Consider the following 27334-nt stretch of genomic DNA (forward strand, 5'->3'; position numbering starts at 1 on the left):
TTCCTACAACTACAATACCCACCTGCTGAAGTGAAGAAACAGATTGACAGAGCCAGAAGAGTACCCAGAAGTCACCTACTACAGGACAGGCCCAACAAAGAAAATAACAGAACGCCACTAGCCATCACCTTCAGCCCCCAACTAAAACCTCTCCAACGCATCATCAAGGATCTACAACCTATCCTGAAGGACGACCCATCACTCTCACAGATCTTGGGAGACAGGCCAGTCCTTGCTTACAGACAGCCCCCCAACCTGAAGCAAATACTCACCAGCAACCACACACCACACAACAGAACCACTAATCCAGGACCTATCCTTGCAACAAAGCCCGTTGCCAACTGTGTCCACGTATCTATTCAGGGGACACCATCATAGGGCCTAATCACATCAGCCACACTATCAGAGGCTCGTTCATCTGCACATCTACCAGTGTGATATATGCCATCATGTGCCAGCAATGCCCCTCTGCCATGTACACTGGCCAAACTGGACAGTCTCTACATAGAAGAATAAATGGACACAAATCAGACGTCAAGAATTATAACATTCAAAAACCAGTTGGAAAACACTTCAATCTCTCTGGTCACTCGATTACAGACCTGAGAGTGACTATTCTTCAACAAAAAAACTTCAAAAACAGACTCCAACGAGAGACTGCTGAATTGGAATTAATTTGCAAACTGGATACAATTAACTTAGGCTTGAATAGAGACTGGGAATGGATGAGTCATTACACAAAGTAAAACTATTTCCCCATGTTATTTCTCCCCCCCACCCCACCCCCCACTCTTCCTCAGACGTTCTTGTTAACTGCTGGAAATGGCCCACCTTGATTATCACCACAAAAGGTTTTTCTCCTTCCCCTCCCCTTCCTGCTGGTAATAGCTCATCTCAAGTGATCACTCTCCTTACAGTGTGTACGATAAAACCCATTGTTTCGTGTTCTCTGTGTGTGTATATAAATCTTCCCACTGTATTTTCCACCGAATGCATCCAATGAAGTGAGCTGTAGCTCACGAAAGCTTATGCTCAAATAAATTTGTTAGTCTCTAAGGTTCCACAAGTCCTCCTTTTCTTTTTTGCGAATACAGACTAACACGGCTGCTACTCTGAAACGTGTCTCTAACTAGTTCACACAACATTATCATGACTCTCATGAGAGCTGGTCTTTTCCTAAAAGCCCAAGCTCCTGGAGTCAGGTGATGGTGGCAGAATCTCTGCTTCCATTTACAATAAAGGAACTTATCCTGACCATCCTGTTCATTTAGTAAAGCTTGAAAATAGGCCCCTGAAAGGCTTTTGCACTAGGTACCACAGAAAAAGGACTCAGCAAGTATTAGTATCAAGCTAGTCTCATGACTGTTTGGAGCCTGGCTCATGATGCTCAAACCCTTGGGAGTGGTGATGTTGACAAATGCAGACTGAGGCCCTGACTCTGGGCAGATTTGGGGGAAGGGGGGCTTTCAGCCGCATCTGCACATTTTGGATTGCTGTAGGGCTGGCGTAGCACTAGGAGCATGTTAGAGTAGCCCTGTGGACAATCTTAGCCTTAAAGACCTTCCCACCTCCCCCTCTTGCCTCAGCACACCCCTGTGTGCACCTGCGCTAGGCGGTTCCTACCCCAGAGCAGCGTGAAGGGCCTGCAGCAGGGGCCAAGATTCCCAGTTAACGAGGCTAGGCAAATCACCGGCTGCCCATCCTGGTTCCAGCTCTGAAGATTTAGGGTCTTGTGGCACCATCTAGTGGCCACTGGAAGTTTCAGCTGCTCTGTGTCTATCTCACAAACACGCTTGCTTTTTTAAACAGAAAAGGAGGACTTGTGGCACCTTAGAGACTAACAAATTTATTTGAGCATAAGTTTTCGTGAGCTACAGCTCACTTCATCGGATGCATCCGATAGCTCACGAAAGCTTATGCTCAAAGAAATTTGTTAGTCTCTAAGGTGCCACAAGTCCTCCTTTTCTTTTTTGCAGGTAAGGTGGGCTATTACCAGCAGGAGAGTGGGGGAGGGGAGGGGGATGGGACCTTTTGTAGTGATAATCAAGGTGGGCCATTTCCCGCAGTTGACAAGAATGTCTGAGAAACGGGGGGGGGGGTGTGGAATAAACATGGGGAAATAGTTTTATTTTGTGTAATGACCCATCCACTCCCAGTCTCTATTCAAGCCTAAATGAATTGTATCCAGTTTGCAAATTAATTCCAATTCAGCAGTCTCTCGTTGGAGTCTGTTTTTGATTGAAGAATTGCAACTTTTAGGTCTGTAATCAAGTGACCGGAGAGATTGAAGTGTTCTCCAACCGGCTTTTGAATGTTATAATTCTTGACGTCTGATTTGTGTCCATTCATTCTTTTACGTAGAGACTGTCCAGTTTGGCCAATGTACATGGCAGAGGGGCATTGCTGGCACATGATGGCATATATCACATTGGTAGATGTGCAGGTGAACGAGCCTCTGGTAAGCAAGGACTGGCCTGTCTCCCAAGATCTGTGAGAGTGATGGGTCGTCCTTCAGGATAGGTTGTAGATCCTTGATGATGTGCTAGAGAGGTTTTAGGTGCCCTGTCTGCTAGTGAGCCCCCACTGGTAGCACAGGTGGGTTGCCACTACTGGTAGCAGATTTCCCTCGAGAACTGTAGTGTAGCAGCCCAGCCATCGTTCCAAGTGCATGGGCAGCAAGCTAGAGGCAACTGTTAAATGTGACATAGGCAGTGCCAGGCTGGCTCAACAAGGGCCCAGCCCAGTGTGGTGCCAGATACCTCAGTAGAAGGGGCAAGAACCTGCAGTTGGAGAGGAGGCTGGGGAGCTGTCTGGGGTGGGCCTAGGGAGGATAGAAGTTGGAGGGGGTAGCCTGTGGGCGACGGAAGGGAGGCTGGGCTGGGGGAGGAATTGGAGGAGGTGGTCAGTGGGGGAGGGCAGGAGGAGGGACTGGAGGGCGCAGCCCTGGGAGGGGCAGGGGTGGGCTGGGGGTGAAAAGGAGACATGGGGGGCGTGGCGGGTGCAGCCCTGGGAGGGGTGGGGAGGAAGGGGGCACAGCCTGGGAAAGACGGCGGCAGGCTGGGGGCAGAAAGGTGGCACTGAGGGCATGGCCCTGGGAGGGGTGGGCTGGGACAGGAAAGGGGACGTGGGGGTCGCAGGCCTGGGGGAGGAAAGGGGTGTGGGCCTGGGAGGGGCAGGGGTGGGCTGGGTGAGGAAAGGGGGTGCAGGGGGGCCCTAGGAGAGGCTGGGGGGAAGGGGGGTGTGGGGGCACAGGCCTGGGAGGGGAAGGCTGGGGGAGGAAAGGGGGTGTGAGGGGGCCTGGGAGGGGTGGGAGCGGGCTTGGGGGGGAAGGGGGCACGGGGGCCCTAGTATGGGCTGGGGGAGGAAAGGGAGCACGGGGGGTGCAGGGGGGCCCTAGGAGGGGCGGAGGCAGGCTGGCGGAGGAAAAGGGGCGCGGGGGGGCCCTGGGAGGGGCAGGGGCGGGCTGGGTGGAAGGGGTATGGGGGAGCCCTGGTAGAAGAAAGGGGGCGCGGGGAAGCCCTGGGAGGCGCTGGGGGGAAGGGGGTGCGGGGGGCCCTAGGAGGGGCGGGGTCAGGCTGGGGGAGCCCTAGGAGAGGAAAGGGGGGGAAGGGGGCGCGGGGGGTGCCCCAAGGTGAGCAGAGATCACCTCGCGCTGACTCCAAGTGCCCCCAGCATGCACCGGGGCTCGCCGGGCAGAGCAGGGGTTGCCGCATTGCACCCTGGGATCTCGAGCGGGTCGCCATTTCATTGCTGCCTCTCCTGTCATGGCGGAAGCGGCACGTGACCGTCTCTGGGGCCTGCCGTAAATCGCGGGGCTGTCGCAGCGCCCCCCCCTTTCCGGCACGGCAGCGCAGCGCAGCGCCTCGCCGTGCGGTACGGTGGCGGTTGGGCGGGTCGGTTGGCGCCTTTGTCCTCGCGGCGGAGCTGGGCGGCGGCCTGAGGCGGAGAGCGGGCTCCGGAGCGACGGTAAGTGCAGGGGGGGGAGAGGGGCCGGGCCGGGCCCGGGGCCTCCGCTCCCGCCGGGCCTGGCGGCGTCGCCCCGTACCCTGGCGAAGGCCCGGCCGCCTCCTTGGGCTTCCGCCTCCCAGCGGGCGCGGGGCGGCTCGCCGGGCTCTCCCCGCGGCGCTGCCGCCGCGTCCGGGCCGCCGCTCGTGCGCGGCCGAAGCCGGGGCTGGGCCGGGCCGGGCCGGGCCGGGCCGGGCGGCCGGAGGCGACTTGTCGGAGCGCCTCGGGCTCGGCTCGGGCCGCGCCGCGCCGCGGGGTCTGCGGGCTCCGCCTGGCGAGCGGACGGGCTCTCGCCGCGGGGGGCTCTCGCCGGCAGCCCTTGGGCGGGCTGCGCACGTGCGGGGGGAGGCGCCCGCGGCTCGCGGCGGCTCGGCTCGGCTCGGCTCGTCAGCGCGCCCCCGGGGCTTCGCGTGCGGCGGCGGCGGCCCGGAAGCGGGCACGGAGGCGTGGGCGCGAGCGTGCCGCGAGACGGGCGAGGAGCTGGCCTGCTGGTCGAGAGAAGACGCTGCCGTGCGAGCACGTCCGTACCCCTGTCGAGCGGCGCCTGGATGCGATAGCGAGTGAGGCGCTTTCCTAAGCGCGTGTGAATATTTGAATAAAAGTCTGTATTTAAAAATAAACTTTTGGGGAAATGTGTTAATTTGTCTTCACTTACCGCACTGCTTCCTGCACTGCTGACTCTCTCCATCTCCCTCCCCCCGCAGCTGATGTAAAGCTGTTCAGTGTGTCAAGCGTTTTATGCACACAGACTTACCACGGGCTTTGGACTTTGCTAAGCATTTGGGTAATGTTTCAGGATCACTACTCTGAACCTTGTGTTCAGATGTATTTGCTCCTGAATCCCCTCGTGGACAGGGACAGGTTTAGTAGCAAATAGGGAAACTTTTTCTAGCAAATAAAAAGTTCCCAATTAATTGCTGTGGCATTTGTTTTGACTTTAAAAAAGGTTTCTAGTTCTTTTACCTTGGGAGGGGGAAAGACTTCCCTATGCAGACTGAATATGATTAGTATAACGAAGTCTTCCTGGAGGTGTGGTTTGCAGTCACTTTAGTACAATTGAGTTAGTTTAACGCAATTGTGGCCTTAGCATGCAAAAGGCAGCTCCATTACCTCTGCTCCTCAGAGCTTTGCAAAGCAGCATGAATTTAATAAGCTTTTGGTCAGTTTCAATGCAGGTATTGCAAATCCTGTGACAGCAGTGAAAATGTCAAATTTGTGTCTTGCATTGTGCTGCTTGGAAAAGCCATGAGCAGGAACACAGCCAAAGACATTGGCATTATTCACAGGTGAGGAGGGCACCAAAAAAGAGCGTAGGAAGGGATAGACTGTGGCTGTGTCTACCCTAGAGACCTTACAGTGGCACAGCTGCTGCAGCTGTGCCGCTGTAAGGTCTCCTGTGTAGCCTCTCTGTTGGCGGGAGACGCTCTCCCATCTGCACATAGTGCTGTTTACACTGGCACTTCTGTCCGTGCAACTTACATGAGACAGGAGTGTGTTGTCTTCACATTCCTGAGGGGCATAAGTTTTACTAACAAAAGTGCTAATGTAGACATAACCTAACAGAGACCTTCTCCCCAATCCCTGCAACAGCCAGGAGGGTTTGGCTAGGAGATCCTTCCCAGTGATTAATTGAATGGACCTTCAAATTTTAGTTGCCTACTAGCTTAAGGCCTCATAGGAAACATGGAGCCTCTAGCAAGGTGGGGGGGGAGGGAGGCACTTTGTTAGCAAATACAGCACTCTTCCCACATTCATGACAGTTAAAAAGATGGTGAAGGATGAGCTGGACTTCTTGCCTGGCATTAGTCTGCCCTGAGGCCACAATCACTATTAACTTTTATGGCTACCTCTAGCTATGGTCCTGCAACCAGTTGGTGTCTAGTAATTTTTTGTAGCCGGGCTTTTACAAACTTGCATATGTTATTTCAGTGATATAGAATACGGTATTAGTATCCAACTTTTTCCTCTCACTAGGCCAAAAAGTGCTTGTGAAATGCTAAACCCTTAATTTTGTAATCACATTAGAGAGATTTGCCATTTCTAACATTTACTGCTTTCTGGCTAAAGGCGGGGGCAAAAATAAAAAAAAAAAAAGGTTGGGAGGGAATGAGGAAGGAAAGATATGATGTGGTTACTCATCCCACCAGTAGAACAGAAACAACAGCTGAGTACAGTGCTCTAGGAGTTCTCCCATTCAGCTTTCTTCCCACCTGCTCCTTTCCTCCTTTGACTTGTCTGACCCAAAGCCACATGTCTGGAGGAAGAGCTGCTTTTCCTACGGTAGAATCAGATTCCTGCTATTTACTTTCTGCCAGTATATCCTAGCCAAGTTTTCACTCTCTCTACTAGAGGATTGGGTTCAGTGCATTGCCACTCTGAGATTTTTTTTCTTTTTAAGCTTTCTTTTCAAGTGACCTGTGCTTGTGCCCCCTATCAGCACTGGGACTCCTTCCACTAACTACTGAGACTCTCCTTCCTTAGCCTCCCTTAGTTGGATTCCTAGAAGGAAGCTGAATGGGGAAATCATTCATTTTCCTGAAGCAGTATCCCTACAGCTGGGACATGACTCTGATCGTCTCAGTATTAAGAAACTGACCTTACTCTTGTCTTCAACTAAGAAGAGAAGACAGGGGCTGGGAACAGTAAATCTCACATTCAAGCCCTCTACTAACTACTTTTTAAAGTAAAGTTTAACACATGAGGGGTGCAGATTTCAAAGGTTACCTGAAAAAGGAAAAGTGTCCCTTTTTTTTTTTTTTGCTTCTTTATGATGTTGAAAGAACAGGCTTTTTCATCCTAAACATTTTCTAAGTGATTTTTATATTAGAAATCAAGATCTTTTCCAACCTGTTTTTGCTATAGGACTATGGACACCTGGAGATTAGTAGGGTTATGACATCTCAGGGTTGACTAGGGGGAAAGGATTTTTACTTTGACTATTTAAAACTCTTGTTTTACACCTGTTTGTTTAAAACTCCTGGAAACAGTTAGAAGAAAAACTCATTAAATATTCACACCACCTACTTCTTCAACTGATGAGAGTGTCAACACTCAGCTAGTCTTCCTGTAAAGACAGGGTGCGTAAGATGTGGCATTTCTGATATTGAAGGTAGATAAACAACCCTTTCAGACATTCTTTATACATTCTAAAGAAGCAAAAATTGGCGCAAGCACTTTTTTCCCTTTGCAGTTCTCTTTTAAATGTGTAAGTGAAACAAATATTGTTACCAGCCTCTCAACTTATTATGAACATAGGTGTGAATGACCTTCAGAAAGGTCCCTTGATACTACTAATCCTGGAGTGGTTTTGTGACAGAGAATGCCAATTTTTTTTTTCTGGCATAATTATGTGGGACTAGAAAAAACAGTGCAAACCCATTTTATCTTTTAAGGAGTCTTAATTTGCTTATCCAGAGGCTAGTCTTAAAAGAAAACTACACTGATTATAATTAGGATTTGTGGTTGTGGGAGTAGTCAAACTATGACTCATGACCTAAGTATAAAAGGATTTTATTGGTGTGTTCAAAATTGTTTTCCCAAGTAATTTCTTAATCCCCCTCTCCCCCCCCCAAAAAAAACCCCAAAAAACCTTTCACCCTTGCAGAAACCCCGCTCATCACTCCTGGGGATGAACTTTAGGGTTTGTTGTTGTTTTTTTTTTTAACCTAAAGCTTTAAACCCTGCCTATATGTTAGCTGTGATGGTTTCAGTATCTCTTAGAATCAAAGAGTTTAATGCCAGAAGGGACCACCAGATCATGTAGTCTAACCTTCTGTATATCACAGGCCTCCAACATCACCCAGCGCCCCCACCAGGCTGGATAAAATTCCACAATTTTATTTGAAAATTAAAAAAAAATCCTATTTTTAATTTAAATTGGATTTTTGAGTTTGTTTAAATTATGATTTTTCCTTTTAAAAATTAAACTTGTTTAAAATGAAATATGAAATTAATACAATTTGTTAAGGTCTAAACTTATAACCTCTTAAAACATTTAGATTCAGCATATTTATTTTTTATTTATGAAATAAATCTGTCAAAAAACAAGCTATCAAAAACTTGGAGTTAAAAGCTGCTTTTTTATATAAAGAGAGAATTGGGGAAAACTTAACTTTTGAGGTCAAGGCTTATAAATATGACACAATAGGTTATATTGTATTAAGGGCTTGCTTTGTTTAATAACATAAATTTTATATGCTGTTTTGTGCTTTTAATTAAATTCCAGTTATTCTAATACACCCAGACACAAATTATGTGCAAAAAGTTAATTATCTAGTAAATAAGCAATATATCACCATTTTCTAACATACTAAAAATGTACAATTAAGATTCTGAAAATATTAAGCTTCATAATTGCTTAAAGGTCTGAGTATACCCACCTAGTAAAGGTTCTTTTAGTTGTAAATCATCATGTTTTAATGATTATACCAACCAATGCAAGTGTACTTTTCTTTAGAAAATAACTCCTGTACGAACAGAAAAGTTGATTAAAATTGAGCTCTCCACTTGGTGATTTAAATTAATCCCCTCGACCCACACAGTAAACCCAAAAACCAAAATTAGGCCAATGTATCACAGCCCCCAGGAGATGTTGCTAGTATCTCTAGATTTGTCTACAGTAAAGAATGTTTATAAAATTCTACTGTTGATATTACTGTGAAGATGAATAAGTGGGGAGTTTTTGTAAAAAAAAATTCCCTAGTGTAGACCCGGCTTCATTAGGAGATGTCTTTTTGCTGGGGAAGCAGATTGGACATAGGAAATGAACCTCAGTGTTGGTATGAATGGAAGATCAGATTTTCACTTATTAGATCATTCTACTTTATATATTTCGGTTAAGTGATTCACTTACTTTTTTTTTTAATTCATTCACTGTAGATTTTTGAAAATCTTTTTTTCATTCATGCCATTGCTGTTATATTTGTCTCATTTTACATTGCTATGATCAAGATGTCTGTTTCCTGTTTGTTATCTATTTAATTAGTATTTTTTACTAATGTACTGAATGCTTCGATGCTGCAGCGGTGGGCCCTGTAGAGAAACCTAAGGTAGTTACTTGCTAATTAGATTTACTGATTAGGATGTTCCTATATAAAATTACTGTTTCCTTTAATTATTCCTTAGTTTGGAATTGAAGTAATGAAAACATATCCTTAGAATGATCGATCATGGATTTAAAATTAAGAGTTTAGGCTAGTAATTTCCTTTTAGCAGGACAGGAAGATCAAACCCAACACAACGTAAGATATAGTTTTCTGCCAAACTTCCAAATCATCTGTGTAAGGATTTCAATTGAATACAGATTGCTTAAGGCAGACCAAGTATGCAAACATGTTAACTTTAACCTTGTTCCAATGTAATTGTAATTGTCATGGATGTGAAATGATATGCATGGCCATTTTTCTTTTTTGCGAAGAGTTGCATTTGGAACGAAAACAAAATGGCTCGAGGACGCATGAGCAATAGCATCAAACAGAGCGACTTCACTAACAGCACCAATCCACAGGATTTAGAGAGAAGACTTTTTGTCGGCAATTTGCCCACAGACCACATGACCCGTGAAGAAATGGAAGAGATATTTTCAAAATATGGCAAAATCAGGGGTTAGTATTTTATTTTGTTATGGCTGGGAAATCATAGTCAGAAACTTAATTTTCATGCCACATCTGATAATGAGAAGGATGACAGTGAAAAAAGTGACCTTTAGTGACATTTTTCTTTATCTGCATTTTCCCTGAAAACTAACTTTCCTTTAGTACAACTGAAGCCTAAGGCATGTTAGAGCTATGGCAGTTTCTTTTATTCTTTTGGGTTTGAAGTATGGTACTATACCAAACAAGTCTATCCTTTCTAGGGCTCGTGTATTCTCTTAATTGGATCTTGGTCACTTTAGTGCCTTTTGGTCACTGTCTTGTCCGAAGAAGTTGGGCTGTTATTTAGCATTTCATAATTGCCTTAGCAACATTATTTTCCAATTTTTGTAAATTCTCCTTCATTTTGGTCCTGGTTAACTTATTTGAGTGTGCCTATTAAGCTTGGATAGATGTTCTTGGGTAAAGTCCCTTTGCTTGTTCAGCCCTGTGGGGTTTATATAATGGCCTGCATGTGGTAGTACTGTCCCTTAGTTGTAACTGGTCTTGCCCTGCTATTAATTTTTCCAGCCCTCAGCATGTTCCATGGCTATGGGTTCGTGCAGTATGAACGTCTAGAAGACGTCCAGGCCGCTCTGGACGGTGAGAAGGGTCGCCTTTTTAAAGGGTATAGATTAGGTAAGGAAAACTGCTCCATGCTACTCGTACTGACGCCAGCATGCATTTGGGTAGAAGGAAGGCTTTTTCTTTTAAAGATCTATGGAAAGACCATTGTGTGAAACCTGCCTTGAATATTAGTCTAAATTTGTATTAGGCACTGTTTGTTTGTTTTTTGTTTTTTTTTTTAGTTCTTTGTTCTAGTCTTGTGTGTGGTACAACTACTACTCTGCTCCCTCTTGATATCTTGATCTTTCTCCAAATTTATTTTTATATATTAGTTTTTAGTATTTAAATAGCACTATAAGCATATGTAAAGCACTTCATAACAAGTAGTTGGTGCTAAACCAAAAAATCCCGAGTGTTTACTGGCCCTTACTGAATTTCATTTTTTAAATCCTTTGTTATTGTATGTTAGACCTCATCTTGATAGATAAAGGGAATTGATCACTTAAATAAAAAGTTACTGTGGTTGCTTAGGTGAAAGTTATCATGACTTGATTATATTTATGTGCCAACAGAATAAATTAATATAAATATGAGGTATTTTGGTACTTTACAGAGGCTAGTTTCACAAAGCAGAAAACAATATAATCAAGTCAACTGGAGAGAGAATTCTAAACAGAAAAATGTGAATTAAAATTGATGAAGGAAGCAAGAGAATACAAGAAGAATCTATGGCCAGCAGAGCAAGGACAGTAAGGAGAAGTTGAAGTATATTAGGAGTGAAAGGAACCCTGACAGTGGTATTGGCCCATTTCTAAATGGAAATGGTAGAATTGTCAGTTATGCAAAAAAGTCATTTCTATGTTCAATAAATATTTCTGTTCTGTATTTGGGGGGAAAAGCCAGATATTTCATATATATATATATATATATATATATATATATATATATATATATATATATATATATGATGATAAAGAAATACTCTCCATTGTAGCTAGTAGCTGCTGTTTAACATCCTCCTTAAGGTTAGATGCTTTTGAATCAGGGGATGTGGATAACTTGCATGGCTGAGGAGCTCTTTGGACCATTAATGTTGATTTTTTGATGTCTTGGAAAACTAGTGAGATTCCAGAAGACTGGAAGGAAGATAATGCTGTGCCAATATTTAAAAAGGGTAATTGGGATGACCAGACTAATTATAAAATTGTCAGCTGACACTAATCCAGGCAAAATAATGGAACAGTTGATATAACATTTGAATATACCAGATTAAAGGAGGGCAATCCAATTAATGCCAATCAGCATGAGTTTAAGGAAGGTTGTCAAACTAATTTGATTTTTTTATGAGATTGGTTGATAAATGCAGTAGTATTTATGTAATAGATGTCGGAAAGACGTTTGCCTTGGTTCCACACAGCAGTCTTAGTAAGAAACTAGAACAATATAAAATGAATATGGTAAGCATGAAATGAATTCAAAACTGGGTAGGCCTCAAACCGATAGGCCTCAAAACATAATTGTAAATGGGAAATGATCGTTTTATAGTTGTGTCCCACAGGTATCGGTTCTAGGCCTTATGCTATTTAATATTTATATCAGTGATCTGGAATAAAATATAAAATCATTATTGATAGTTTGTGTCCTCTGCAAAAATTTGGGGAGTGATATAATTGAGGATGGGTCACTGATATGGAGTGATCCAGACTGCTTGGTAAACTGGGGACAAGCAAACAATGTGTTTCAATACAGCCAAATGTAAGGTCATCGAGGAACAAGGAATTACGGCTGTACTTACAGGATGGGGGTCTCTATCCTGCGAAGCAATGACTCTGTAAAAGTCTTGGGGGTCATGGATAATCAGATGAACATGAGCTCCCAGTGTGATGCTGTGGCTAAAAGGGATAATGCAGTGTTTAGGGAAATATTGCATAGGAGTTGGAGGTTAATACTATCTCTCTATTCAGCACTGGTCTGACCAGTACTGGAATACTTTGTACAGTTCTGGTGTCCATAGTTCAGATGATGGAGAAGGTTTAGAGAAGAGTCAGGAGATGATGAAAGGCTTGGAAAACATGCCTTTTGGTAAGGCCCAAAGAACTCAGTCTACTTAGTTTAAAGAGAAGGTCAAGGGGTGATCACCACAGTTTGTAAATACACCTACATGAGGAACAGAAGTTTGATAGAGGGCTCTTCAGTCTAGCTGACAAAGGTATAACAAGATCATTGGCAGGAAGATGAAACTAGACAAATTCAGATTAGAAATAAGGTGCAAATTTGTAACAGCGAGAGTAATTAACCATTGTGACAACTTACCAAAGGGTGTGGTGGACCCTTCATCACTGGAAATTTTTAAAACAAGATACGTTTTAGAAAAACGTGCTATGCAACCACAGCTATTGTATTTGAAAGCAGAAATTAAGCCAAGAACATCCTATGGCCTGTGCTGTGCGTACGGTCAGACAAGATGATCACAACGGTTCCTTCTGGCCTTAAAATCTGTGAAAATCTTCCAAAACAAAAGTTTTTTTTAAAGATGTTTTGTAAATGTTAAATATTTAATCTGTAAATGCTGATGGCACTAAATAAAGTGTTCTTGAAAACTGTCCATTTTTCAGAAGAGACGAATCCTTTAAATGTATGTCCAGTTTGAAGACTTCTAAAATCTTAAACCAAGGAAGCAGATAGTGTTTCACTTAAAGGGTTACATCTGGTAAAAGAATATTCTGCAGTGGAAAGTCAAAATGCAGTGAAAACAGAACTACATTAGATGTACATTTTCTGTGTGCTAAAGCTGAATGTCATGAACACATAGGGACCTCTTAAAAGAAACCAAAGAGTTTAATCCCATTTTGCATTGCACTAAATACTTTCACAAATACACTGAAACTCCTTTAATTGTCTCCTTGATAAATAGATCTGTTCAGAGAATAAATGTCCAGCATATCTAAAGGTAAATACGGTAGAAAGTTGCTGCATTAAATAGACAAAACACCCATCCATTTCTTAACCTAGTGTATCGGTCTCAAATAATATCCTGTGAATTTTTATGCCACTTGTTTCTTGGGTTACCACTACTGAATGCACAATGCTTTCTCATTCACTGCCAAAAGAGAGAACACATCCTTCTTGTTTAAAGTAAGAATGAAGATTTAAACTAGCATCTTTGTTTTAATTTTAACTAAAATTCAGCATTAAAAGCTTGGGAATTAAGGTAAATTAGTAAAGCCACCAAGTTTCTGCTTACAGAACTCTACATGCCTTGTTTTTTGTTTTGTTTTCAATTGCAGGAAAATTGAAAGCTATGCATTATTTAAATCCCTAATCAATACTGTTAGTTACACTGTTAAATCCTCAAACAAGTGATGCATGTAGGTGATTTTCTTTTTTTAAAGGTTCTCATAACCGAGAACAAAACATCCTAAACCAACCCTTACTCTGGAGTGGTTTTGTTCTTGCCCACATTCAGATAATAACCTCAGCATCTCTCTACTACCATGGATGTTTTCATAATTTCTCTCCAGGCTAATATTAATCATCCATTGTGGCTGAACTTGTGTTCTTGAATTGGTTACAGCCTTGTGGCTCCCTAGTTCTCTTGTGTGTTCCACTCTGAACACTTCAAGGAACATTTTCTGTGCAGTTACTCAGATGTTAACAATTTTCAGATGTCTGGTCTGTTGCATTTATTTGCATCACATCGACCTGATGGTGTTATGACTGCATGAAGTTCACTTCATGGGGTAGTTTTTACTTCAAGTCCCTTGGATCCTTCTGCCTCAGTGGTGGAGATTGTTCAATTTGATGTCACAACAGTCCCCTGGAAGTCAGTTGAACTTGTTTTTTGAGAGCCCTTGGGTTCTTTTCCAGAAGGATGGCAGCATCCTCCATCGAACAGGACTGGCTTTGAATTTTGAGATGAAGTGTACTAGCCAACAGCTTTCCATTCACGAAGGATTGTCTGACTCTTTACTTTTTCTCCTGGAATCCATGGAGCTGCATGCTGTTGGTCCACAGACTACAGGAGAAAGAGGTGGTGGTCTCTTATGGGACAAGGAGTCTGGACATGGGTCTAAACATGATAAAGGGATAGAATTTCATACAAACTGTCCACTTCTTTTAGCTGGAAATCACAGTAATCCATGACCAACCCATTGCATTGTACTATCTTAATTTTAATAAAATAATTAAAGTGACAATGCCTCTTGGCTGAATGGATTTCCTTGCACCATATGGCTGTCTTTGAACTTTTATTGCTTTAATTTAAAATGTGCTGACGATCTTTTTTTGTTCCATAGCATTGAACAGATGGGTTGATTATTCTTTCAGATATTAATAAAGCAGCGGAAAGAAGAAATATGAATAAGGCTTCATCAAGGTCCAGCCCATCACGAAGGTAAAGTACCTGGAAGCAGTGAGTTATACTAGGAAGGTCAGGCTTTAGGGTATGAGCCCTCCTTCCTCTGCTAAATGTCTAGTTTTCTTCCCTCACCACCACCTCCCCAGCAGAATGGAGACACTCGAGCGAACAGTCAGAATGTGACCATCCCTTCCATGTATGAAGGGCCTCACTGGTTCTAACAGCTCAGGAGGCACGAGGGAAACCTTGTGTTTGCTGCTGTGACTACAGCTGGATGCTGCATTTTGCAGCATAGGTTGTGTGAAATTTGTTGGGGAAGGACTGCTGTTTGTTCCTGACTCTTAAGTGTCAGGGAAACAAGGCGTCTATAGAGAATACAATGGGTATATAGCATTCGCCATGCTGTGCAACAGAGAATACCAGCACTTTACATCTTCTGATGTCGAAGGCTTCCAGTGCTGACACGAGCCTGGAAAATGATTATGCAGACAACGCACACTACAGGGAGAGAACTTCCCTGGATGCACTACCCTTTCTGCATGTACACTTGTATCATATCGTCATCCTTCTCTGTACAGTTATATTGGGGATACAGGGCATCTGCCTACTTTTCCCATGCATCCCTCCCCTAATAAATAGACCCAATGTGTACAGTCCCTGTGTGTCGCTCTTCTTGTGCAGTCACACAGCAGACACATGAATTAACTACGTTGCAGGAGGAGACTCCTGAATAATATCCATGTTTTACTATGGAGCGTGGGTAAACACTGCAGTTACATTCTGACACAGTATGCTTCTTCTCTGAATATACTACAGAGCTATATACATATAGAGAGAAATGTCGATGTTACTACTGAGAACTATATGTATGCTACATGTAACCAGTCTCAAGCTTCCATGTTTCACAGCTACACTGCAAATTGTATCATGTCTGTGTCAGTAGATATTCCATGTCCCTGTACATACAGATACAGTGGGCCACAGCCGGTTACTGTTCATGGCTGTGTCCAGTTACAGGGGTGTCCCAGCAGATACTGTGTGTCCCTGTTTATGTGACTATCTTCAATTACACTAGAGATCTTGGGTGAATACATTCCTTCCTGGACCTCACAGAAGGAGTAAGAAGTGTATGGGGTTTCCCATGTAAATCCTGACTGTCTGGGTATACAGAATGCAGACAGATACTGTAAATTTGCTGCATCTGTACTGCAGAGCACAAGTGGATTTATAGAGCCCGCTGCAACACTGCAGGAGCATGCAAGTACAGGCTGCTGCCTCTGGGCAATGCTACAGGAGCATGTGAGAGCAGAGGCCGGAATCACTGGGCATCAGGGTACGGGCGATGCCACAGCAGCGTGTGCGAGCACAGGGCGATGCCGCTGGGCACTGGGGTTCGGGCGATGGGGCCGGAGCAGACGCGAACACAGGCCGATGCCGCTGGGCATTGGGGTTCGGGCGATGGGGCCGGAGCAGACGCGAACACAGGCCGATGCCGCTGGGCATTGGGGTTCGGGGCGATTGGCACAGGAGCAGATGCGAACACAGGCCGATGCCGCTGGGCATTGGGGTTCGGGCGATGGCACAGGAGCAGACGCGAACACAGGCCGATGCCGCTGGGCATTGGGTTCGGGCGACGGCACAGCAGCACGTGCGAACACAGGCCGATGCCGCTAGGCATTGGGGTTCGGACGGCGGCACAGTTGCGCAAGCAGATTTGCGGGGGCTGATGCTATGGGCATCAGGCAACACCGCAGGAGCGCGAGCGGAGGCTGATGCCACAGGAGTGCAAGCAGGTTTGCAGAGGCCAATGCCTTGGACATCAGGTGAACAGGAGTGTCTGAGCGAGCAGCAGCTGATGCTGTATGTGGTTGTTTGCATCACCGAGGGCAAACAGCTGTTATGCATCCTTGTTCATGATGTCTCACTCCAGATAATGGATGGATGTGGCCTGTATATCTGTTTAGGTAAACAGAGTGGGAATGAATACCATATACAATGCAATTACATTGCAATCTTGGGTGGTTGTATTGTATTCTAGCCTATGGCTTACAGCAGGATATGGGATACTCTGTATCCCTGTGTCTGACCATACTGTAAATTCCAGGTGGATGCAGTGGTATCTGCTCTGGTTTCACTGCAGATTTCAGATGAGAATACAGGATGTATTTCCTCTAGTTATACTGCAGAATGAGTGGGGAATACTGTGTGTATCCCTAATCTAGTGTGTGATTACACTACACATCGTAGGTGAGGATATGCTTTGTATCCTGTCTGTGTAAAGTATAAAGTGGGAGGGGAAACTGTTTCCCTGATATTGAGGATGGTTACACTATAGATCATGTTCAAATATGGTGCATCTTCTCATATATCACAGGGAGACTGCATCCCTGGTGCAGATACATTCTGATCACTGGAAAACACTCTATATATTACCTGTGGGTAAAACGATAGTTCATGTTACAGGATACACACTGTATCTGGTTTATAAATAAAGATCACAGGGAATACTGTGTAAGGTGGGTGTCAAACTATCAAAGTTATCACATGGAATCCACATAACTTTCTCACTGATCAGAGAAGAGGGGCATAGGAAAGTAATCATCAGCTGGGTTTGGTAGGTATCCATCAACATGGTATTGAAGCCTGAACCTCTAGCTGGCTAATCCTGATACTCACTCTCCAACTGATTCCGAAATGAAACTATCAGCAATGTAGAACTTACGGGAGGGACTTGCCTTCGTCTTGCTGTGAAAGCATGATAGTAATGAATAGCATGTTCCATACTTGCTTCAGGAACTAGGCTAGTTAGCCAAGGGGAATTTAGCAACTGGAAGTGTTGAAAGGAAATATTTTATTGAGATTTTTAACCCAAGTGTTTCTCTTCTCACAATTGGAAGTGTCCTGCAGATGTTAGCCATGTAAGAGTATATACTGCTCTGCTTGAAGCTCAGCACTTCCATTCCTAAGACGTACTATATGTTTATGGCTTAGAGTGAATTGAGGCTATGCTAGATTTTGGAAAACAGAGCATATTGGAAACAAATTCTGTTTTGGAAAAGAGAAGCATGCAATCTTTCACCTCTCTTTCTGTGTACTTCTGACTGAAGATGGCATGCTGCTGTACTACAATTAAAAGCCTGAGTGAGAGGAGTCATTCAGGTACCATTGGGAATCCTGATCCTGCTGGTGATACAGACCTGGCTTGGTTAGTACTGTCCTAACATGGGGCATCGTGCAGTCACACTGATTTCCTTCAGGGAACATCTCTTCACTGTACAGAATCCAGTCATATGGTCTTCATGATCACAACACACATTTCATAACGTGACAACATTGATGGAATTGTTTCAGGGATTCTGCTCTTCTTTTTTGATCCAGTGAATGGAAATGGTCCCTTGACATTTAACTACAGTATCCTAGTGGATGGGAGGACATGGCACCTGGGGTTCTGTGTACCAGTTGTCTGGAAAACAGATGTTTTGCTTGAAAATTCCTCACTGGCTGTGAGGCATGACATCTTTGAGTGATGGTTTCTTAGCTGCCTGCCCTTGTCTTGCACAAACATCCTGCACTTCTAGTGGTGATCCAGATAGGGTGTTTTCTGGAGCTTGCTGGGCTGTGCAAGGCATTTGAATAAGAAACCTTTTCACAATGCCTTGACACAACTCTTTGGACATGTCTTGCTGCTCTTGTTTTGATGGGGAATAGGAGGGGAGGATTCAGCTGCTGAGCGAAAGGGTTTTTGTGGCCACCCCAGGTAAGAGGTCTAGGGCTGACAGTGCTCGTGTTTTTTGTCTAATGGCATTTCCCTGGTACTTTCCTCAGAGAGCCATATGCATATGGGGATGGCCGAGATGCGAGACGTGATCGCTCCCCTATTCGAGGGAGCCCACGAAGAGAGCCAAGGGATGGTAGAAATGGCAGAGATTCCAGAGATGCTCGAGATATTCGAGGTAGAGATGTACGTGATCCCAGAGATGCTAGAGACCACAGGGACCCTAGAGATCTGCGAGAGCCACGGGACATCAGGGACCCTAGAGATCTGCGAGAGCCCCGGGACATCAGGGACCCTAGAGACTTACGGGACCCTCGGGATATTCGAGACCCTACGGGACCCACGGGATCCTGTGTATGATCGATATCGGGATGTGAGGGAGCCACGGGACCCCGTGTACAGGTATCTTATACTATTGGATTGGAGCGCTGGTGATTTGCTGCCTCTCTTGTGATGATGGTACTAATTGGGGCCTGTTGGTCCTCACACAGATTGTGATTGGCCATCTGAAGGATAGCCAGGTACGTATTTTAATGATTAACCTGGAAGAGTGTTCGCATGAATTACATTGGGAAAAGTTGGAGATGATGTTGGTGCCTGGAATTTTCACTTCTGAACATGCAACAGGCTGTGAATCGTTTGCTTTGCAGAAGAGATGATACTTATGACCGTTACCTTCGCCTGGAAGACTATTACGGAGGAAGGATGACTCATATGACCGTTACAGAGACCATTTGACAGAGCCCCCTTGAGTGCAGAAGGTCAGTTTTCTTCCTCTCCCTAAACTCCCTTCTCTCCCCCCCCCTCCCCCGCCCTACAATTTTTTTTTAACAAGAATAGCATTGTTATAGACAGGTTTTTATATTCTACCACCTGAAGGTGGTGGAAGGTTGCATCCAGCCCTGAAATGAGTAGAGCAGCAGATCCATCTCTGAATTGTGTATTGCTGTGGGGGTTGGGCAGGCTGGTGGTGTGTACCTAATAACTCTGAGCACTAGAGTGGAATTATTCACTTCCTCCATTTCCATGGCTGGCTTTCTTTCAGAGCGTCTGAAACGCGAGGAACGACGCAGGGAGGAGCTATACCGGCAGTATTTTGAGGAAATCAAGAGGCGCTTTTGATTCAGAGAGGCCTGTGGACTGTTCTGTGATAGTGGTCAATAAACAGACAAAGTAAGAAGTTAGTTGCTGTGACCAGTTGTGATCCTCTGAATAGAGGGACGCTATTTGCTTGGAATTAAAATTACTCTGGATTTTCAGGGGAGTTTCCCTTGTAGCTGATATTCAGGAGAGTACTTTTTGAGTATTTAAAGTGTTGCAATCAGTTTCTTTAATTCTCTTGATAGCAGATATTCTGTCTTTGTTGGGATGGGAAAACTAAGTATTTTGGCCTTGAAAATATTACTCTGGGTTTTCCCCACACACTTCCTGTAACAGCCTGGTACTTCATTGATACAGGGCTACCTGAAATGGCCTGTGCTTACTCTTCTCGTCATTATTAATTATTGATTAAAAATTAGCACCATGCAGAAGCAATAAGGGCACACATTAAATGGATTTAAAACTGGCTGACAGATCCCAAAAAGTATTTGTCAGTGAGTAACCATAATCAAATGGGGCTGTTTCTAGTGAGGTTCTGAAGGCAGCTGTAGTAGACCTAATGCTAGTTGACATTTTCATTCATGATCTGGGAAGTAAATATAAAATATCTGTAGATTATGGAAAGATTGGCAGAATGGTAAGTAATAATGACAGGGCAGTCGTGCAGAGCAGTCTGCATCACTTGGTAAGCTGGGAGCACTCAAACAAAACGTATTTTAATACAGCCAAATGTAAGGGATACACTCAGGAACAAAGAATACAGGCCATACCTACAGAATGGGGACTGCATCCTGACTCTGACAAGGGTCTAGGTGTGCTAATGGACAAACAACCCAGCATGAGCTCCTGGTGTGTCTCGGAGTTAGTGCCAACCTTTGGTTGTATAAACGGGAGTAGTGAACAGGGAGGGTATGGTACCTCTGTGTATGGCATTGGTGGGACTGATGCTGGTTACTGCGTCCAGCTCTGGTGTCCCTATCGTCAGAAGGATGTTGAAAAATTGGAAAAGGAGCAGAAGAGAGTGACAGAAATGATTTGAGGGCTGGAGAAGATGCCTTACAATGAAAGACTTTTAAAGAGCTGGATCTGTTTAGCTTATCAAAAAAGTTTGAGAGGTATCTTGATTACTGAGTACTAAAGGACTCTTTAATCTAGCAGAGAAAGGCAGAACAAAAGACGGTGGCTGGAAGATGAAGCCAGACTAATTCAAATTGGAAATAAGGCGCAAATTGATTAACCGTGGGAACAAAACTACCAAAGGAAGTGGTGGATTCGCCATCGCTTGATGTTTTCAAGACTGGATGCCTTTCTGGAAGATGCTTTAGTAGTATACAAGTTATTGGGTTCAGAACAGGGGGAACTGAGTGAAATTCTCTAGCCTGTGATATACAGGATGTCAGACTAAGATGTTCTAATGGTTCCTCCAGGCCTTAAAATGTATGAATCTGAAGGGCTGAGACTGGATTATAAATCTTGGGTTCTGAAGCATTTGTGTTCTTTTCTATAGCCATTTCTGAAGCACTTGTGTTTCTTTTCTTGTTGATCAATGGTTCGTGCTAACTTAGTCACTTCTTTTGAGCTAAAAGCATGACTACACAACTCTAAGGGAAAATCTACAAAACCAGTCCTCCAGGCAGGTAGATTGCAATTTCTCTCTGATCAGTAATCGACCCATACTCCTTATTTTTGGTTGCGCTTAATATGGTTTTTGTGCATGCAGATGTCAACAGGCTTCCAGTTCCCGTTGTCCAAAGACACTGAATGTAGCCGGTATCTGCTCTTCTGGAGGCTGCTGCTGGGCCATCTGCTCTCTAGGCCTTGTGCACATACAGAAGTTGCATCATCGGTTTAACTTAAATTCAGTTTTGAACAGAGTTAAACTGATGCAAAAAATGAGCCTGGAGGTGATGAAAGTGAACGCACGAGGGTTTCTGTACATTGCTGGCATATTATAACGTGCACTGCCTTTGCTTTGTATAGGGAATATGCCGAGTCAGTAGGGCGGAAGGTGCGGGATCTGGGCATGGTGGTGGATCTGATCTTCCTCAACACAGAAATGTCACTGACTCAGGCCCTGGAGGACGTAGGCAGAGGAGGGTCTCCTTTTGCCATTGTCATCACACAGCAGCACCAAGTTCACCGCTCCTGCACGGTTAACATCATGTTTGGCACACCACAAGGTACAAAGGCCACAATGGTCTGCTGGTTCAGATCACTCTGAAGTGCTAGAAGCACTTCCAATGCTGCCTCAGAGATTCTTCCCTCAAGCAGAAAACCACTCAAGACAAAACACTTCCTTGCTCTGACATAAATAGCTATTAATGACCCAATGCCTGTGTGAAACAATGTTAAAGTGAACCCAGATTTCCCACTGTGAGGGAAAAGAGCAGTATGGCTCGGTGCTCTGTCTGCAAATCCCAGTATTTCTGGTGTGACGCTCTGGGCAGCTTTTCTTTAGATGCTGAAGTCCTTCTCTGCAAGTATTATTCAGAGAGTTTGCCAATTCTTAGATCTCTGCCCTGGTCCATTCACCTTTCTTCTTGTGAGACTGAATGAATGTCCACAACCTCCTTAAAGGTGCCCCCAAAGGAAACAGTCACGCTTGTGCTCTGTTTTGTTTTATGGTCTTTTCAAGCAGCTCAAAAGGTTGTTTTTTTTTTTTTGTTTTTTTTTTTTTTGCTTATTGCTGCTGTACTACTGCTGCTCAGAGCTTTGCCTGGAATCAGCAGAGTGAAATTCACAATTGTGGCTTTTCCCACTGTTTTTGTTAGAACCTGTGGCAGCAAGGAAGCTGAGAAGAATCAGGTCAGTGGTATTCTGCTGCTGTTTGGGAAAGCTCAGAGTAGCAGCAGAAGAGAGGCAGGTACTGGGGCTGTTCAGGGGAGCTGGGGTGAAGTAGCAGAGAGCATCCCTTGGCATTGGTGTATTTATATGCAATGTAAGGAAGAGAGCTGCTTTCTTCCTACCAATAGGGGAGTTTTGAGGAAGATCTTCTTGTGTATCAAACTCCAGCTAGTCAGGCTAATATGAAAGTTTCCCCCCATGCAGTGCCCAGCAGCTGCAGAGAAGGGGGGCTGGGCTTCTCAACTAGGGTGTTACTTGCTAGTGGCTTCCCAATCCATTTGGAGGCTAAGTCCTCTAGCACATTGGTTCTCAACCTTTCCAGACTACTGTACCCCTTTCAGGAGTATGATTGTCTTGCATACCTCCAAGTTTCACCTCACTTAAAAACTACTTGCTTACAAAATCAGACTTAAATACAAGTGTCACAGCACACTGTTACTGAAAAATGGCTGACTTTCTCACTTTTATCATATAATTATGAAATAAATCAATTGGAAGATGAATATTGTACTTACATTTCAGTGTATTGTATATAGAGCATATAAACAAGTCACTGTATGAAATTTTAGTTTGTACTGACTTCACCAGTGCTTTTTGTAGCCTATTGTAAAACTAGGCAACTATCTAGATGAGTTGACATACCTCCCAGTGTTAGGTGTACCCCTGGTTGAGAACCACTGGTGTAGCTAGTGGTGCTGGAAAATGTTCCACACCCAAGCTTGGATACTAAGAGTTGCTCCTGCCTGTTCACTCTAATTTCCTGCTGATCCAGGTCAGCAGAAGAAGCACCTAATATTTGCACCTAAATCAGTGGGGTCCAAATAGTTAAAGCTTCTCTTTGTGCAGAACATCGCAACATGCCCCAAGCTGATGCCATGGTGCTGGTGGCAAGGAATTATGAACGCTACAAGACAGAGACCCGGGAAAGGAGCGCGAAGAAATAGCCAGGCAGGCTGCCAAGATGGCAGATGAAGCAATTCTGCAGGAACGCGAACGCCCACCACCCATAGAAGAAGGTGTCAGAGGGGGCCATCCGCCAGGGATCCAGAGTCTCTTGAACCTGCTGGCAGACAACCGCTATCTGACTGCTGAAGAGACCGATAAAGTCATTAATTACCTGAGAGAGCGGAAGGAACGACTACTTAGAGGAAATACTGACTCTCTGCAGGGTAAGTTATCTGTCACATTCACTCCAAAGCCATGTACCTTAACAGGCCTTTGAGAGATGTTTGTTAGGCTACATCTATGCTACCAGACTTTGCTGGTTCAACTGTTAGTTGGGTGGGGGGTGGTATGATTCCTGAAGGACTGAGCTATGCCAGCAGAACCCTCTAAAGTGGGCACAGTTACACTGGCAAAACTGTGCTGTTCCCTTTGTAGCTTGTTTTGCTTGTGGGAGGTGGCTTTACGACAGTGGCAAAAAGCACAGCTTTGAAGGTACAGCTGCGCCCCCATGAGGAGTGCGTTGCCAGTATAACATGCCAGCTCTCCCTTAGCAGTAGAATGCTCTCGGCATAGACATAGCCTTAGAGTACTGAGGCTGTTCTAATCATTCAGGGAACTCCCTGGGGTGTTAGATTCTGTCTGAGAGATTGCAGGGATACACCAACTTGTCATGTGACTGGAGATGGTTCTGTAAGTGACATGGCCTGTGTTCTGCTTCCCTCCCACTCACCCAGAGCAGTTCAGTCGCACCTGTTTAGAGGATAGGGCAGTAGTTGACTTGCGTGGCTTGGTAACTATACCCATCAGGACTCCTCTACGATGCCTGTTCAGATGGGCCTGCAGAAAATTCACCCTCTTCTTTTCTCTTTCCAGCTCCGTTGTCGAGACAGTCTCTTGGGGCCCCTTCGGGATCATCTATGACTAGCCAGGCCAGCCTTCCAAGCTCTCAAACTCATCAGAGCACTCAGCCCCTGGCCTCTGCCACCTCTGCTACAGTGTCCTCCACTAATCCCCAACAGGAGCTGCAGGCAAAAATCCTCAGCCTCTTCAACAGTGGGGCTGCGGCTGCAGCCAGCAGCTGCTGTAGCAAACAGCAGCTCTGCAGCTTCCACAGCTGCTTCAGGTGGCACTCAGAACCAAAACTATGCTAATGTAGCCAGCAATCAAGCTCGGGCAGTGCAGCTCAGTGCTGCAAGCTTAAACCAGTCTCAGCAGAGATCACAGGTCCCTGGAACGCAGCTTCCTGTCCTCCCAGGCTCCACAAGGAACACAGGCCCAAGACCTGGAGCATCTCAGCCAACCCAGGTACACTATGGTCAGCACCAAAATCGTCTGCCTACCCCTAGCAACATAGCTGTTCAAAGGCCCGTATCCTCTTCAGGTATCAACTTTGACAACCCCAGTGTGCAGAAAGCCTTGGACACTCTAATCCAGAGTGGCCCTGCGCTCTCCCACCTGGTGAGCCAGACAGTGGCCCAGGGGCGAGCAGGACCCTCAGCCCCACAACCCATGGGCTCCTACCAGCGACACTATTAACATCCAGCTGCAGAGCCCATTTCCCTTCCCTTCACCATTACCATACTCGTAGCTGTTTAAGAGTCTTTTGTCCTAGACCCAGGGCAAATGCCCTTGAAGATGCATGTCCTCTCCCTCTCTGGGTTCTTCGCAGTCCCTAGGCCACTTCTGCCTCCACAGTGGCTAGAGCACTCACTCCAGTAGGATTGCTGTTGAGTGTGTCGCTAGTGCCCCTCTTCCCCTTGATTTGGGTTAGCTGTCTTTGGAGACGAGAGCTCTGCTCTGTCAGTGACAAAGGAGTTCAGAAGCTTCTGAGGGTAGTTGAATTTGGCCTCGATGGAAGTTGCTGCTATTCCAACCCAGCTGCATTTCCCGCTCTTGGTGGTTGCCATTGCAGGAATGTTTGCACAGCATGTTACACCATGCTTGCATTCTCTAGTCAAGTGGTCGGAGAGAATTTCACAAGGGGCTTATCAGAACAAAGGGCTTCTTGAACTGGGTTTTTCTGAGACTGATACCCCTCCCCCTTACAAGCCTCTCTTTGCGGGGGTGTGAACTCTAGGATGGTTCTGGGTTGGGGGGGCTAGTGGTTAGACCTTCTTCTGAGGTTTGGATGAGCAGTATTTGCGGGTGGTTTTAAGAAAACAAACCATATAAGCCAGATATGGGGAAAGCTCCCTGGTGGTGCTGTAGCCGCTAAACTCATGGAGCACGAGCAAGACTTGACCCCCAGGTAAAGCTGGGCAGTGAGTGCAGTGTTGAACTCCCACAGCAGGGACTAAGACTTCCTGGCTTAGTGAGGCCAGCAAAGATCTGCTGGCCATACCGAGGAGTGAGGAGCTTTCCAGCTCTTGTTCTGGGTACAATAGCAAACCCAAACACCAGAACTTCCTACTCAGGCCAGGGAACTAAAAGGCTCTGTCAATTCTCCTGCACTCAGCAGCCAAATTTACAAGAAGTTTATTACATGTGACACAAGCTTTCTTTTTGTTTTGGGGCAGTTGACTACTGTAACTTTATCAAAAGTCGAACCACAGAAATCCCAGTCTGCGGGCAGCTCCCCCTCCCAGAATTGGGTACAGCAGGCTACCTGGTGGGGGGCAGGGTCTCTACACTCCGCTGGAGCTTTGCAGACTCCATTTTATTGCTGGTTAGGTTGGGTTCTGTCGCAGGTCGGGGAGGCAGTGCTGAGAAGACTCCTACGTTTTTACAAGTTTCCAAACATTTTAGTAGCAGCACTGGATGCTTTTGTGGAAAATCAGGCAGAGTGTCCTGAGCAGGTTTTTAACCAGTGTTGCATGTTAGGGCATGTGGCTTCGCTGACTAGATCATATCTAGTGCAAAAGTGAATGCGCAGCCTCTTTAAAGCCTCTGGGCTTCCTGGGGAGGGCAGGAAGAAACTGTTTAGAAAACAAAGTTCCTGGAGCAGCAACTCTCTCTGTCTTTTGAATGGTTTGTGTTCTGGAGCGTTTTTCTTTCTGTGCTGTTAACAAGAGGACATGACTTTTTAATAAAATTGGCAGGAAAAATGTGGTGGTGCGTGTTTGACACTAACCAGCTTGAGCATGAAATTGAAATGGACCCTTCCCTAGGAGTGGCCAGTGCTCTGTTTCCTCAGGTCACCTGCCTTATGGCTTGTCTACACGGGGAATTCCCAGGGAAGCTAGTGAGAAATAGCTAGGGTGTAGAATGAAAACCAATAGCTATTCCTCACTTGTTCTCAGGTGGATGATCTTATTCTGCACAGAGTACCTTTCTGTAATTTAGCTTGATCCACTATCAGCATGGGATAACAATGTCCACCCAGGGAGCTGTTCAGCAATAGCTATTCTGGGCTTTTTCCCCTGCATCCACAAGCCTGCAGACACTGGCCAGTGCCGGATACCAAGGAGAAAGTGTGAAAGCTCTTTCTTGCACCTGACTCTGTAATTCTATTGCATGAGGTGGGGGAAGGTATGTGTTTGTCTCAGATTCTCCTGCTTAGGACTTCAAAGTGCTTTTCAAGCATTTATCCTCACACATCCCTGTGAACTCCTGAATTCACATTGCCAATCTGTAGAAACCATTGGTCTGTTCCCACTTCCCAGCAGTGTGAATGGGTATCATGGCAGTTTAGAGGCTCCCAGTGCCCTGCTGGGGAACTGAACCTAGGGCATTGGAAGATGCATTATCTGCACCTACAGACAAAGGTTTTCTCGCTTTCAGTGCTGTGCGTGGAGCACTAAACACACTGCAGTGTGTTCCCCTTGAGCCTGAACTCATGTCATTGCAGGTGCATTCATGGTACAAATATTATTAAAGCCCTTTTGGAATCATAAGCTGCTAGTCCCAGTTGCATTAAAACCCTGGCCTTTCTTGGTTTATGTTTACTACTGGTTTTGGGCTGACCAGAATTAAATATGAGTGAGCCCTCTGATTGGCCCCCTCCTCAGACTGACAAAACCAAGGTTTTCCACCTTCTGCGTGGGGGTAAGTCCATGCAGGTTAGTGCTCTAAAAATGTTAGGCCGGATGCATTGTATGCAGGCGTCTCCTCCTGCAGCCCCTTATGCCTCATTCTATTAGATGCCTTTTCTGGATTTGACCATGTTGAAGG

General features: G+C 45.2%; 1 protein-coding gene across 1 annotated transcript; it reads left to right on the forward strand.

Annotated features, from left to right (window-relative positions):
• The first annotated feature begins 3829 nt into the window (after nt 1–3829).
• Nucleotides 3830–26268, forward strand: NCOA5 (nuclear receptor coactivator 5). The gene is given in 16 exon segments (XM_038369250.2): nt 3830–3966; nt 9422–9608; nt 10167–10274; nt 14529–14595; nt 18385–18664; nt 18666–18736; nt 18985–19028; nt 19031–19066; nt 19069–19095; nt 19380–19450; nt 19452–19507; nt 21416–21615; nt 23126–23200; nt 23203–23448; nt 24098–24296; nt 24298–26268. Coding segments are annotated over 15 exon segments (2106 nt in total). The 5' UTR covers nt 3830–3966; nt 9422–9445; the 3' UTR covers nt 24761–26268.
• Nucleotides 26269–27334: the final 1066 nt, after the last annotated feature.

Source organism: Dermochelys coriacea, chromosome 13, assembly GCF_009764565.3.
Source record: "Dermochelys coriacea isolate rDerCor1 chromosome 13, rDerCor1.pri.v4, whole genome shotgun sequence".
Taxonomy (NCBI): domain Eukaryota; kingdom Metazoa; phylum Chordata; order Testudines; family Dermochelyidae; genus Dermochelys; species Dermochelys coriacea.